Here is a 15,802-nt window from a genome sequence, read left to right as displayed (position 1 = left end):
ATTATTGAAACAACTGAAAACACAGGTCTCACGTAGTGTTAAAGTTCTATTAGCCTGTGTTCTGCCGCTTCTTCACGGCGGCTCGTTGGTCTAGGGGTATGATTCTCGCTTAGGGTGCGAGAGGTCCCGGGTTCAAATCCCGGACGAGCCCACTTTTTTCTTGAAACATAGACTAATGTTCATGGGTATTTTTTTTTTACAAACGGAGTGTGTGTGTCTTTAAAAGATGTAAAGTGTGTAAACTTCTAGGACAATGGATCAGAACCTCCAGGTTCCGGAACAGCACATATCCTGAAGCTGTCTGCCTCCTTAAAACAACACACATTATACTGCAGGCCTGTCAGCAGGTTAAATAATTAATAGGGCAGATGTTTTTATTGTACTTGAAGCACTTTATCAAACATTTGTTTAATGTTGCTGTTAAATTCCCTACTGGTGCTGGTGTTTTATTTATGGTGTGTTTTTATGTATTGGATTTTATTTGATCTATGTCTAATGATTTTGTGATTATTTTGTTATTTTATGGTTATGGATATTACCCTTATATGTTTTATACTAAGTTCAATTTAGTATGTGCTTATGTGAGTGGTTTCACTATTTGTGTCTTTTTCTCTCTTTGTTTAAGTGAGCTCACTAAGACACAGTCCAATCAATCATGTTGAATATCTTGAATCTAATCTGAATCTTTAATCACAATACCATATATTATTGACATTATATTATTAGATTTTATTAGCTCTTATAGGGCAAAGACTCAAATAAGAGGTGATTTGCATCGCAACTCTTTTGCCTTGCTCGGGACACTTTTGTCCTCGAAGGACATCAAAGCAACTTTTTTAAAGTCAAGGGTTAAAATAACTGAAGTTTACATAAACTAGTAGTCAGTGCAAAGCCCAAAGACATTTAACTTATAATGATATGAAAGTGAGAAAATAAGGAAGTATTCAAATCTGAAAAGCTATACCAGGAAATCTTTGGCATTTTTGCCTGATAAATCACCTACATGATTATTAAAATAAACTTCTGTTGATGAACTAATCTACTAACACCTACGTTAACAGTTTCAGCAAACACACATACAAAATTTAAGACACAGCACTCCAGCAAATATTATCAATAGGTTTATTGAGTGGTATGAATATTCTTAATAGTCTTAAAAATAAATGCAAAATTGCAGATAGACCTGTACAGTTATATATTCACAGTTTAAATTTTTCCCTTTGAATTGCCAACATTTAGATTGAAAAGAAATAGGGTTTATTATAGACAGAACATTATAGAAATGTATAATATCCATTATTATGAGAGTATCAAAATCATGCTTAATAAAAACCTTTAATTGCCCTTTCAGTCTAATAATCAATATATATATATATATATATATATATATATATATATATATATATATATATATATACAACTTATATTTGCAGAAATACAAAAACATGTACAAGCAAAAAATCGCAAAACATATCCAGGTTGCAAAATGCAGATCAGTTGAGCCGCTACATTCGGGGTGTGTTTGTGTGTGTGTGTGTGTGTGTGTGTGTGCAAGTAAATAAAAGGAACGATCACACCTTCTGCTGGCATTACATCTTTAGAAAATGACAAACTAAGACACCTGTTAAATGTTTCTGATCAAACTGACCAGCAGATGTATGAATAGAAAACTGATGTGATTAGAACATGTTTGGCTGTGGGAATGATATAGATATAGATATATATATAAATATATATATATATATATATATATATATAGATATATATATATATATATCTATGTATATATATATAGTGCACATTGGAGACATGTACAAAGATGCTATAAACAAAATAATTTTTTTTCTCCAGAAGCTTGTATATCTTATGACCTTGACCTTCTATTATGAAAACTGTTGAATTAAATGTTATTTTCTTTAAAATTACAAATCCTGTGTGGCTGGCTGAAATAAAACTCATCTGCTCCTGAACAACAAATATTAAAGAGTCATTTTCCCTGCTTTACACTTTGTATTTTTCTCATATAAACGTGTCATACAATAAAAAAAGGCTACCATTGTGTCACATCACAAACCAAATAATAGTTCATATGGATACATAAACATGATATAAGACATTTCATTGCTTCTACCCTTAAACGAACCGAGTGGTGTCTTTTCCTTACTAACACAATAATGCCCCTGCAGAAACTTTCACATTTCTGAATGAAAACATAAAAAAACACTTCACTCCAACAATGAACGAGACCCAAAGACCCAACTTTTTTTTTCCAACCCAAATACCAAAAGCACACCAGACCGAGTCTGCTTTTATTAAGTGCATATTTTCTTGCTGTCTGTGCCGTTAAACATGTGCATGTATGTACAAGAAAAAGCTAGCAATAGCTACCGGGTTGTTGTTTTTTAATCACTTCATGATGCAGCTTGTAGAGGCAGATGAGGTGTGTGGTGTTTTTATAAGGTGGTGGTCCATCAAGGAGGAATTAGCATTAGCGTTATATCTCAGGTAGCTGCGCTGATGAAAGAAAGCTAGTGTGTATGACACGATGCACAGTAGGTGTAATATGATACATTCTGGAAAGTTTCACATTATATTGGCCTAGCTAGCAAATAACGTGTGTGTGTGTGTTTGTTTAAGTTCACAACTTTAACTTGAATGAATGCCGAGAAATGAGAGCTGATGTTACAAAAAGTTGCTAAAAGAAGCTTGAGCATGCTGCATGTGGCTATAACAGAGCTGGTGTCGATGCAGTTTGGTTCTTCGGCCAAAAGAGGGCACTGCTCTCAGGCCAGCTGAGACACTGCCATCTCTCTCTTTTTTTTAAAGTGTCTGGACCTTCCACAGCTGATCAGAGGTCTAGTACAACATAATGTCAAAATGAGCTGATGATAAATCTGCAAACAGGATGGTGCGACGGTTAGATGATGAGTAGGTTGACACCGGCTCACTTTCAAGCTAATGTGGAGAAAGAGTCTAAACTTGCACCCTGAGGAACATTTCCCCACTCTCTGTTGGAGTCCAATGTTTAAGGCCAACTCTTTAAAATCCCCTATCAGGTCATAGTGGTACAGTCCAACGTTGAAACCACCACCAAGTTTCTTTTAAGGTGCCTGGTTTCAGAGGGTTTCATACCAGGAGGTGGCGTTTCTTGTGCAAAGCCAGGTGGTCAGAACGGGAGAAGCTGCGTTCACAGTCAGGGCACTGGAACGGTTTGACTCCTGTGTGCTTGCGGAAGTGTCTCGTCAGCTCATCTGAACGGGCGAACTTCCACGTGCAGCCTTCCCACATGCACTTGTAGGGTTTCTCACCTGCACATAGGGAGAGAGAAAAAGAAGACGATCAGTGAAAAAGGCTTGAAAATGATGATATACATGTATTAAGTACAGCTTGTGTGTGAATCAAGACTCTTACCGGTGTGTGTCCTGCGGTGTGCTTTGAGATGGGAGCTCTTGGTGTACACTTTGTTACAGCCATTGAAGTCGCAGCGGTGGATTCGCCGCTTTTTCAGCGTGTCAGGAGACTCGGCAGGGAGAGGATGCTTTGCGCCCGAATGAACTATTACGGACGGGTTGTTACACCTAAGAGAGACACAGAGAGTAGAGTATTTGAGTTCCTTGCTTCATCGGTCTTCATCTGATTCGACCAGGAGAGGGGGTCGGTGCCATGTAACAGCCACTTCCTTGATAATGTTGAAATGTAATGTAATGCAAGTTTAATTTGGTTGCAGTGACTCTCCGATGCAATAACAACTACTACCAGTCAGGAAGTTAAAAAACACCTCCCGCCTTTTTTCCAGTCTACTATACCTTTGCTATGTCCTGTCAACTCTTGCATGTTTTCATTTAACCATTTAATGATTAATTCCATGGAATTTGATGCAAATGCCAACATACAGCTAAAAATAAGAAATCATCTTATACCCAACTTCAGCAAGCCCAAAATATGAAGTTTCTAATACCCCGCACCAGTGAGTGTGTTTTTGTTTTGTGAAAGCTTTTCTGTGCACAAGTACAACTTTAAAGTCCATCAAACAGTAACAGAATAGAATACAAAAGAATAGAGGAGAATATAGTAGAAAAGCAACTTTTTCAAGTGTTTTACAGTCAAAAAAGAAAATAAGTTGTCTTTCCACACTATCATTAAAGTGTGTGTGTGTGTGTGTGTGTGTGTGTGTGTGTGTGTGTGTGTGTGTGTGTGTGTGTGTGTGTGTGTGTGTGTGTGTGTGTAAGTGGCAGTTGAGAGCAGGTGTCGAGTGTTGAAATATGAATCCCTCACAGATCAGTTCTGCGTAAAGGAATGTGCAGAAAATCCCCGCGACACACACACACACACACACACACACACACACACACACACACACACACACACACACACACACACACACACACACACACACACACACAATTATTACTTATTATACACATTGAGCAAACTTTTTACATTTTACGTACACATACTGTACATTGTTCATGTGTTGTTTGAGAGCAGAGGTGATGACAGATAAAGACCAATTTTTTTTCCTGAAGGGTCCAATTATTTAACGGTCGTCGAGGGCAACAACAGCCTGTGATGGCAACCGCCCTAAAAACTACAGTAAAGGACTCCATTCACACACGCACACACACGCACGCACGCACGCGCATGCACACACACACACACACACACACAAACAAGCAAAACTAACTGGGCAGCATTCTCCAACTATTACATGCATAAAAGACATGCAAATATTTCTTTGAGGAAAAGTCGTTATTTTGTAGAAGAACCACTTCCAAAGTGGAACAAGAACCAAAACTGATGATGACGGGAGGTGAGGAGGAAGAGGAGGAAACAGGAAGGAGAGGAAGAACAGGAAGGAATGAGGAGGGAAAGAAGGAGTGGGAGATGCCGGACAATGAGCGCTAAAAAGTACAGGAAGTACCAAGCGAGGAAGGACGGAGGGGAGGGGAGGAGAAAGAAAGGAGAGATGGGAGGAGGGGAAGAGATGTGGAAGGTGACAAGATCAAGATGGCTGATAAGAACTTGTGTGGCTGACTAGAAGGCAGTAAAGGAAAAGGAGCTGCAATAAGAGGTGGAGCTGATGGACGAGCTGGAAATGAGAAAATAAAAGACGCCACAGTGGAATTAGGAACCTAACACACCCAACGTACAGTACAGTCAGTGTACAGTGTGTTCACCTGTCGTTCATGACAGTTGTTGTGTTACTGGTCGTGTGTTATCTCTGTAAATTAGAAACTCATCTCCAAGTTTCTCTTAACTGACTTGCCTACATTCCCACTGCCACAACAAAAAGAGGAAACAGAGCTTCAAGAGACTGTATTTTCGGACATTTTTGCATTCAAACAGAGGACAGCAGAGAGTTGACAGGAACTGTATGGCCTTATATTTGTGTCTCAGTCCTGAGCCCGAAATAGGACATTTTGAGCACGGACTAGAGACAAAGCAGCCAATTAGAATTGACCTACTCTTGAAATTCTGTCTTGTGCGAACAAGAGCGCACAAAGCAGAGAGAAGTTATTACTGAGTGCTTATGTGGAAACAAGAAATAAATGTACTGAACACAAATTAAATTATTGCACAAAATTCTGTGCTCAAAAGGTCCCATCATACACTCATGTATCCTGAATGCTTGGCATATTCTTAGTCCATAGATATTTCCTGATGTAATTCATCCTTTTTGCAATGTAAACAATACCTAGTCCTAGTCTTGGGACTGCACCTGAATTTCTAAAAAGATCACATCGGTTGAAGACCGAACATGACTTCCATATAAAGTTAAAGGGGAAGCGCTGCAGCAGACAATGAAACTTGTGAAACTTTTGGTACTTCTTTCAAAATGTGTGTTGTGTCACTCACCCGTATTCGTGTGGTATCCTGATGACTGATGATTTCATCTCGTGGCTGCTATGCGTGTCATGAGCGATCTCAGAGCGAGGCTCTGTTTTGACTGACTTGTGCAGGTCAGGGGCGTCGCCACAGTGAACTGGGTAGATGTAAATTGCTGATCAGTATGGTCAATATTTATTCACATAAAACATACTGTTACCATTTTATACATCTGCAAGACCATTCTCTCAAATCTCAAATCTCTCAAATTGCTTATTTGTGTCTCAGATGTAATTAGTTAGCCATGCTAACAGCATGTTTGTTTTTATGCTACTACAGAAGGGCATTGCAAACAAACTCTATCTGTCAGTTATGTATGCAGTTTGTCATTTTGTGTGAATCGAATATAGGAGATTCAGAGATGGTGATCTTGTGAAGCTCAGTGACTTCCATCTGATTACAGAAAACAGAACAGATAAAACATGGCTTTTGTTGAAATTTATATTCTAAAAACAGAGGAAATGAAAAAAAAAATACTATTATTATTAGTTATAGTTCTATTTGCCACGGTACATCATGTCATTCCATTTTACCCACTGCTATAATTATTATAATATTTATAGTTAGGTTGCCCCCCCCTCCCCCAAATGGATTACATAAACAATGATGAGACTTTACCTGTCTTGTGCTCCCTGCTTCGATGATGGTCGTCGTCATTGGCGACAGGTGGGCTCACCATAATGGACTGATGCAGGTGCAGAGACGGGGGGTAGAGGACAGACAGAGGCACCATGACTTGAGACATCATGACCCCTGACCCCTGGATGACTCCGGATCCTGGGCTGATCATAGGAGCCACCATGGTGGGGTAGGAAAGTGAGGAAGTAGGCGGCGAGGAGCGCAGCTGGGAGTGTGGGGGGGAGCAGCGGGGGGAGGGGCGGGGAGCCGAACTGTAGGGGGAAGGCGGGGAGCTGCGTGAGGAGGCCGGGGAGGAGGCGGAGGAGCAGTGAGGGGAGGAGGAAGAAGAAGTGGAGGAGGAACGCTTGCTGACTGACAGGTCCACAGGCTCCAGCTGTGTGTGTGTGGGGTTGCTTGGGGTGTGGGAGTGGGTGAAGGCATGCATGTGCGTGGGGTGGAAGAGGTGGGCGGGATGGGAGAAGATCACTCCGTATTGCTCCGGGGTTTTCACTAACGAAGAGTAGAATGACTGAGAGAGAGAAAGAGAGGATGCAGAAGAAGGAAGCAGGGAAGGGGGACAAAAGAGCAGTTACAAATTTCCGTTCTGCATTGAATAACACGGAAAACATGTTTCTGCCACACAAACAACCACAGCCAGCCAAAAACTTTAAACCCAGCTCTGTTTAAGAGCAGATAACTGTTTGTCTCAGAGTACAGTGTGTGTGTGTGTGTGTGTGTGTGTGTGTGTGTGTGTGTGTGTGTGTGTGTGTGTGTGTGTGTGTGTGTGTGTGTGTGTTTGTTTATTAGCCTGCTGCCTGGCTGTGTTTGTACCCATTGTACGCAAATGTCCACTGTACAGCAGCCTGTTTGTCCAGGAAGAGCTGGAATGTGGGAACCAGTTTGTCTAGACATGTAAGGTAGAGTGTGTGTAGGTGCAAAATGTGTGTGTAGATCAGAGTTACTGTATGACATCAAAAACATGTTTGGGCATGATGGGAGCACACAAACACACACACACACTTAAAGCTACATCCACACAAACACACACACGCGCCTCACCGTCTCCATGTCTGTCTTTAGAGGGTAGTCATATATCAGCATGGCTGCACAGGCCAGGCTCCTGCAAAATAAAACACACATACAGTAGCCATCAGTACACACATTTACACACTCATTTAAAATCATATAATTTACTTTTATGTTCGGTATGATTTAGCATGACAGTCAGTAATGATCTGTAACCAGTGGTGGAAGTACCTAGATCCTTTACTTAAGAAAAAGAACAAATACATAAATGTAGAAATACTCTATTACAAGTACATTTAAAGCTATACTTAAGTAAAAGTACAGAAGTATGATCACCTAAATAAACGTTAAGTATTAAAAGTTTAAAAAAAAAAAAAATCAGAAAATCAGCCCCTATGACTGAGTCTAGTGATTCTCAATCTAGGGGTCCTTTGCTTTTTTTTGTGAAATATTGGCCATATTTGACCTGTTTGTTTAAATGAAACCATGTGAGAAGTGTAGAGGGGAAGTGTCTCTTTGGTGGAACAACCAACAGCTCGTAGACATCTTTAAGGGGCCTCAACTAGACTGCTATTTGTAAGGGGTCAAAAGCCAAAAAGGTTGGAAAGCACTGGTTTAATCTTTATTAATGTATTAAATAATCTCATGTTTTTTCATGTAAAATACTCATGAAAAGTATGGCTGTCAAATACATGTAGTGCAGTAAAGAGTACAATATTTCCCTCTGGAAGAAGTATAAAGTACTCAAACAGCAAAACTGCTAGACAACTTTTAAAGTGAAATGGGTAAGCACACACCCACATCTTTGAAAAGTCATGAAACGTAAATCGTGTAAATTAGAGGGAAAGGCTAGACTAGGGTCTGTAGTTAAATAGGAACACTGTCAACTTACACATATTCTCTTCCTCTCTACTTTCAGAATTGAAATCAGAAGTTATTTGGCTCACTTGTCCGTCAGTTGACAGTCAAACAATGCTACAGACAACTTTACTGCGGGCCATTTTATGAGACAATCCCAGGTGTGATGTGGCTAAAAACTGCCCAGTGTCAAAGACTAGACATTTCAGTTTGGATCAAACGCGTGTAAGGTTTCAAAGGTGTTTCTTGTTACCTTGGCTTTGAATGGCCAGGTGCAGCTGCAATGACTCTGTTTGTTCCTAAATAAGTGTGTTTATCAGCGTGATTGTATAGGTGTGTGTGTGTGTGTGTGTGTGTTCACCGGTGCATTAAGGCAACATGAACTGTCAAAGAATGTACCCTGAGGGAGTCTGTGTGTGTGTGACCTGATTAAAGTCCACAGTCTGGAGACAAGCTGGATAACCTTTAATTATTAACAAATGGGCAAGAACACAGGCCATCACAACCTAGCGCACACACACACACAGACACACACACACACAGACACACACACACACACACACACACACACACACACACACACACACACACACACGGAGCAGACCAATAGCAGAGCAGGATGCTCGCTTGCTGGGTCAGGAAGGGTGTGAACATGACAACTGAAGCCTCACCCTTTGCCTGGCTCCACAGAAAACAAAGAGACTGCAGGCAGGTGGGGCCTGTGTGCATGTGTGTGTTTTCTAATCTGGGTTTGTATTGTAGTGTAGTTCAACTGGAGGTCAAGCAGTTGTTCTTTTGTGGTTGTGACTCACACACGATGAGGTGACAATAAGAGTCGATATGAAGTACAAACAGATCACAAACCAGGAAAAGGACAAAAGAGTAAATGTACAGTGAACAGTAAGTACAGTTTACAGGTATTTTCCCTACAGACACAAAACATTTTAAATGTCCAAAAGACAAAAAAGAGAGAAATCAGTGGCCATTGTGGAAGGCCCCAAAAATTGTGTCTATCCTTTTTAATATCTAAATGTTTCCTCTCTGCGACTGAAACAGCAATGCAGCAAGTACTGGAATTGATAAAATACTGCAAGAAACACATCTCTGACTCACAACTAATCACATTAGCAAACAAGGCGACACACTGTCACGGATGGACAGCACCAGGAAACAGGCCCAATCACAGCTTCAGGCCCAACATTTTTATGTTTGGCTGCTAATAACCATTATTATTGATTAACCTGTCAATATATATTTTTCAATTAAGTATAAATGTCAGAAAATAGTAAGAAATGTCAATCACAAAATCCCACAGTCCAAGGTGATATCTTCAGATACTTGTTTTGTCTGAGCCACCGTCAAAAACCCAAAGATGTTAAGTAACACTTTACTTTAAGCCCCCCTAATTAGCATTTAGAAAATATATTATATAATAAATATTTAATAAAAAGTTGATAACACATTGTAATGTAGGCTAGTTGTACGTTTATTAATGTATTTATTAACAACTATAATTTTTCCTGTGGTCAACAATAACTGGATGCTGGAGTATAAACAGATAATGAATGACAATAGAGTAAAACACAGTCATAATAATAGAAAATATGTTAGTTATAAGTTCACATGCTCAAGAAAATGCCCAAACTAGCTTTATCAGTTCAGAGAGTTCATCTGTGACAAAACTGTAACAAACCCTTGCAGCACTCGGCATACATTTAATTCCTTTAAAGAACACAAGAACATACCATTCTTCTTCCTGTTCACCTAGGTGATCCCTCTCACAGGCTTCACAAGAAGGTGAAGTTGAATCATGCAGTCTGATACACAAATACTTATAGATTAGTGGGCTAAATCTGCTTGTCATTGGGTGACAGTTACAGAGATCTTGGTCACATAGCAGCAGCAGCAGCAGCAGCAGATAATTCATGTTATTTTGTTTTAATCTGCGTGGAGGTGTGTATGCCAGGTGGTTAGAGTTTACCACACAGGGAAATGAACAGAGGTTATCAACATGTGACAGCAGGATGGTGAGAGGGGAGACGTCCTTGTGAAAAAGACAAACTTTCCCCGAGGTGTATCATAACAATAAATACAATGAAACACATAAAGTTTAGACAATCACAGGAAAGAAATTTAATTTAGCGGCGCAGCATCTGCCTCAGCACACCTCCACAAACCAAAAGGCCTCAGGAGACAAAAGACATAGCAACAACTATTTGGATATATTGTTTAAGTCCTTTTTCAAGCCAAAATGCCAAACATTCCCTCGTTTAAGTGTCTCCATTGTGATGATTTGCTGCTTTTCTTTGTCTTCTTTTGTCTTGTCAAAACAAGACATTTGAAGACGTTACAAGAAATTGTAATGGTCATTTCCTTATTATTATTTTGGACATTTCATAGACCAAATTAATAATAGATTAATCGAGAAAATTATCTACAGATTGATTGACAATTAAAATAATCGTTAGTTGCAGCCCTAGTTGCATTGATCCTCCAACAGATTGAGTTTTGTAATGGGTCAAACTGATCTGATGGTCAACAAGCACCTCTGCTTCATCAGAGCATTTCCAGGTACTGTAGCTCCCTCAGATGTAAAAACACAGGGCACACATAGGTGTGCTGCAACTTTTTGGTAAAGTAGCAGTAAAGTAGTAGTTTTTGGTTAAGTAGCCCTACCTAGGAGTTGTTGATGAGTATTTTCTCCCAGTGCGTTCTACATGTGGGTGTGGGTTTGTGCATGTCAAGTGTGGTCTGCAAATATTGTCCTTCTGGGTCAGTAGAGCTACTGTGTACTCAACCCCAAGCCACTCAGCAAACACTTCCTACACCCCTCTCTCTCTCCACCCTCCAGATCTTCTTCTACACCTCTTCTTCACTCGCTCCTCAGCAATCACCCATGTCTATACTAGTGTATTTATCTGTACCACACCAACCCGCACTCTTTTTTTTCTCTCCCTCTCTATGAATGATATAAAACAACATGACTGAAGGGGAAAATATTGTGGCTTGGAGTCCCTGACTACTGACTCAACCACACACGAGCACACGCACAAGCACACACACACACATACATACACCCCAAGTTTCTGCTAGCTCAACAGAATACACACACTAAATCACTAAAGGACTAAATCCACACACACACACACACACACACACACACACACACACACACACACACACACACACACACACACACACACACACACACACACACACACACACACACACACACACACACACACACACACACACACACACACACACACACACACACACACACACACACACACACACACGTCTAATGGCAACAGGCTGGAGATGATGAGATCACCAGAGAGACCAGAAACCTCCAGACAACAGCTTTGTCCAAGAACACGCTGCAATAGACACACACACACGCACTTACAGCCTTCAGTTCCCTACTTCTTCACCACCTCTTTTACCTTGTCAGTCTCACCTCATGTCAGTCCTGTGCTGTCTTATACCATCACCTGTCTTACACGGTCACTTTGAATACAAATCGCCTGGTTCACACCGCACTTGAGCATTGACACACTCCATCAGTTGCAGTGTAGAACTTCATGTACATACTGTAGCTTGCCTCACACCTAGTTACCTATTTGCATTACACCCCTCGGGGGAATGCACTGATTTTTCTAAACTTAAGATCCCAATTACATGACTCAGCAAGATGACGAGCGAATACTGCAGCGTTTAACTTTTCCTTTTTCAGAGCTCACCTCCGATGTAGTTTCTTCTTGCTCCACGCTCCTTCTGCTGCCCTCGACTTACTTGAATTTACTCCTTCTTTTAAACCTTCACCCTCTACTGTACTTCCCTGCTCAATTTCAACCGCTTACCTCACTTCCTACTCATGACCCCCCTGATTACGCCTCATACGCTCTGACTTTGACTCTTCTCACTTTAAGGGCCCCTACTGAAGTAACATATCCTCTTATTTTGGCTTCCTAGTCCCTCATCTAAGCTGGCCCGCCCACTCCTCTCATCCTTTTACCCCCACAAACACACACATGCACACTTACACACATGCATGGGCACGTAGCCACTCTCTGCTGCTCTCCAGCAGACTGTGGGGCTGCAGGCCTGCAGACCTCGGGGGAAGTCAGAGGGGGCCGTAAGCAGGGGAAAGGAAACAGGATCCATCATCACACACACATCCACACACAAGCAAATGCACATTTAAAGACACACCGGAGTTGACATAAGGCTCAAACACTGACAAAGACACACACACACACACACACACACACGTACCTCAAGCCGCACTTGTCAAAGAGAGCAAGGTTTTGAGGCTTTCCAGACAACTGAGGACAGAGAGGACGAGAGAGGCTGCCAGAGAGAAAGAGAGAAGGAGAGGGAGAAGCGGAAGCCCTCAGAGTTTAGTCTGACTGTTATTATTTCCACACTGCGTGATGGGTCGAGGGGTGTAAAGAAGAGAAGGAGGAGGAAGAGGAGAGTGAAGCCAAATGGGGGGTGCTGCTGCAGGGGGCCTGCGGTTTCCTGTCTGACACCCCCCCTACATTGCACCTCCCTACCCAAAGAATGAGAGGAGAGAGGGGGGAATAGAAGGAGAGAAAGGGCAATGAAAACAGCCGCTCTGACCAAAGTATGTCAAAATGGAAGTGGAAAGAACAAGGCATAGACAGAAACGAGGAAGAAAATGAAGTGGGTTTTGACCAAAATATGACAAAACTTCAATGAACCTCAAACATGGGGAGGGGGTAAGAAAGAGCTACACACACAGTGGCTCAATCCAGTGGTTTAAGAGCAGTAACAGACACACTGCACAAGTGTGTGTCTGCCCTTTTACATAACTGTGTATGTGCGTGTGTGTGCTGGCACGCATGTGAAGTTGTGTAACGAGTTACAGCTTTTTACGTTTATGGCTGTCTGTTGACCACGGTGTCCTTATTCCCTTAACTTCTAATGCAGAATTTACCAACTCTTCAGCATCCAAGGGTTTAATGTTTAGCCCTAATGTTCCCTCGGACATGCCCTTTGAGCAGTGTGTGTATGTATGTACGCACTCTTGCGCATTTTGTTCCACCAGATAAGCATGTGAAGCATGTTGATTTAGGAAAAAAGGTGAAGAGGTGGGTGGTGTATTTCTCTAATGAGAAACAAATAAATTTGAATTGAATAAAAAAGAGAGGTCATCTTCTTCTTCTTTAAACTTTTCCAGAGAGATTGAAGAATGTAAAGTAAGACAAAGAGGCAGAGAGAGAGAGAGAGAAAGAGAGGTCGCCCTCATTCCACCATCCACATCCCTCTCTCCCTCTCTCCCTCTCCCTCTCTCTCTCTCTCTCTCGGCTCTAAACAGGATAAGGGCTTCATATGCCAAGTGGAATGTGTGACGCAAGCCTCAGCCTTGAAACAAAGCACAGGAAACAAAGAGAGACAGAGACAGAGAAACAGAGAGAGAGAAAGAGATGTGAGGTGTATTATAAAGGATGTAGTGAAACCAGAGGTAAGACAAAGAAGCTCAGGTGTGACTGAATGTTTAAACACACACACACACACACATATGCGCGCGCGCACACACGCGCGCACACACACACACACACACACACACACACACACACCTGCCACATATGCTCCTCTGTGTGTAACACTGCACTCAGCTCGGACACCACGCAGCAACACTGAGGGCCATCTCTCACAGAGCTTGCTTATGCTTGAGCATCATGTTCAGTCTTTACTGATGGCTGGTCAACATGATCTACAGCCAAAGTTAAATATCAATCAATCAATAGATCCAGTGACAGAGAAGCAGCAACAGTTGCGACAATCAAGGAATTATTTCAGTTGTTCAATCAAGCAAAAATGGCAAATACTCGCTGATTCCAGCTTCTCAAAAGTTACATTTAGCTGCTTTTGTGGAGTTTTTTTGCGTTATTTTAAATTAAATATCTTTAGATTTTTGGACAAAATAAGACACATAAATGTGTCACTGTGGACTCTCATAACCTGTATTATTTCTCTTAATAATCTTATTAAGAAGAACTACAAACAGATCAACTGAGCCCTAACTGATCACACTGCTATTTTTTTGTATCTGTAGCCTACTAAATCTCTCAATCTAGACCCTTTTAAACAGATCAAAATCACACTATGGTCACAGGATGTTATATGTCAATAACACTGAAAAAGAGGGGAGCCAACTGGACAGATGGAGAGAAAACACTGACAGAGTCTGTATTTGACCACTAGTTTAATTTCATTATTAGGCTAGTTAAACCACAACAGGCTACGTTCTATAAAAGGCTCTAAAAGCTATAAATAGCAGAGACTCTCTGCTGCCATAAACTGTCGGGTTTCATCAGTTATCAGCCACTGTTAAGATCATTAGTCGCCATGCCAATACTTTTATTTTTTTAAATAACGCTCATTTTCACCAGTTTTAAAACATGAAATAGCCTATGCGAAAATGTACATTTAACACACAAAATCAAGAAAGTGTCCTAAAAACGAACTTTGAGTAGGTTAATTAACTAATGAGGCAAATTAACCAGACAAAGACGATTAGCTTGATCTCATTAACAAAAGACCCACAGCTCTGAATTTATGGACTTCTTTCTTTTCCCATAATAAAGTCTGCTTTAATACAACACATCTAACCTTTAAAAGACCACCCAGCAAATGACAGGCTTCACCACAGTAGAGTAGTACATCCCATAGAAAACAGGCCAGTAGGCTACACATAGAACAGTGTGCCGGGGTCGCCGTATGAAACTGCCCGCAGTAGGCTATAACAGAGGAAGGTCAAACTTACTTCTCAGATGGAGTGTAGGCTACAAGTTTATTCCAGGAAGAGAGACAATAGTTTCACATGCCTTGCTGGACGGCAAAGGCTGCCTCTCAGTGAGAAACTCAATTAGGCAACTCTGTTGAAAAAGTGACGCAGGCAACGATCAGCCCTCCGCTATGTCTCTGACACCAGGCTCTGAAAAACACAAGTCCACTTATCGATGGCTCCACAAAAGTTCCCGAAGTTACGAAACTCTCTCTCTCTGTCTCGGGTGTGTGTGTGTGTGTGTGTGTGTGTGTGTGTGTGTGTGTGTGTCTCAGGTTGTCGTTTAGAAAGTGTTGCTGCTGGCACATGACTCGGTCTGTCTGTGTTCTCCATGGGGTCTGACCGCTGGGCGGGACCTGGGCGGGACCAGGGCGGGGCAGTCCAGTTCGTCTCTGTGTGTGTGTGTGTGTGTGTGTGTGTGTGTGTGTGTGTGTGTGTGTGTGTGTGTGTGTGTGTGTGTGTGTGTGTGTGTGTGTGTGTGTGTGTGTGTGTGTGTGTGTGTGTGTGTTGCAATTTTTCAAGTTTAGAGACAACACTGGTGGAACAAGTTGGCTATGGTCAAATCTTTTACTTCGCCTAACTAAAAGTAGCATAGTA

The 15,802-nt window shown here is 41.4% G+C and overlaps 1 protein-coding gene and 1 non-coding gene across 3 annotated transcripts; one reads left to right on the top strand and one right to left on the bottom strand.

Moving 5' to 3' along the window:
* Positions 1 to 79: 79 nt before the first annotated feature.
* On the top strand, positions 80 to 151 carry trnap-agg (transfer RNA proline (anticodon AGG)). Its single transcript has one exon. It is a non-coding gene; the product is annotated as a tRNA-Pro (tRNA).
* A 1,627-nt stretch (positions 152 to 1,778) lies between these two features.
* Positions 1,779 to 15,559, bottom strand: klf3 (Kruppel like factor 3 (basic)). 2 transcript variants are annotated; one of them, XM_028600368.1, is made up of 6 exons: positions 15,185 to 15,559; positions 7,564 to 7,624; positions 6,505 to 7,033; positions 5,857 to 5,983; positions 3,412 to 3,578; positions 1,779 to 3,308 (listed from the first exon to the last, which is right to left on the bottom strand). In XM_028600368.1, exons 2-6 carry the CDS (start codon positions 7,603 to 7,605, stop codon positions 3,127 to 3,129), a joined length of 1,047 nt encoding a protein of 348 aa, XP_028456169.1. In that variant the 5' UTR covers positions 7,606 to 7,624; positions 15,185 to 15,559; the 3' UTR covers positions 1,779 to 3,126. The 2 variants fall into 2 exon arrangements, with proteins under 2 accessions (XP_028456169.1, XP_028456177.1); XM_028600376.1 differs by lacking the exon at positions 15,185 to 15,559 and adding an exon at positions 15,031 to 15,163.
* Positions 15,560 to 15,802: the final 243 nt, after the last annotated feature.

This window comes from Perca flavescens, chromosome 2 (assembly GCF_004354835.1).
Source record: "Perca flavescens isolate YP-PL-M2 chromosome 2, PFLA_1.0, whole genome shotgun sequence".
NCBI classification, from domain to species: domain Eukaryota; kingdom Metazoa; phylum Chordata; class Actinopteri; order Perciformes; family Percidae; genus Perca; species Perca flavescens.
This window is presented reverse-complemented; position numbering and strand designations above follow the sequence as displayed.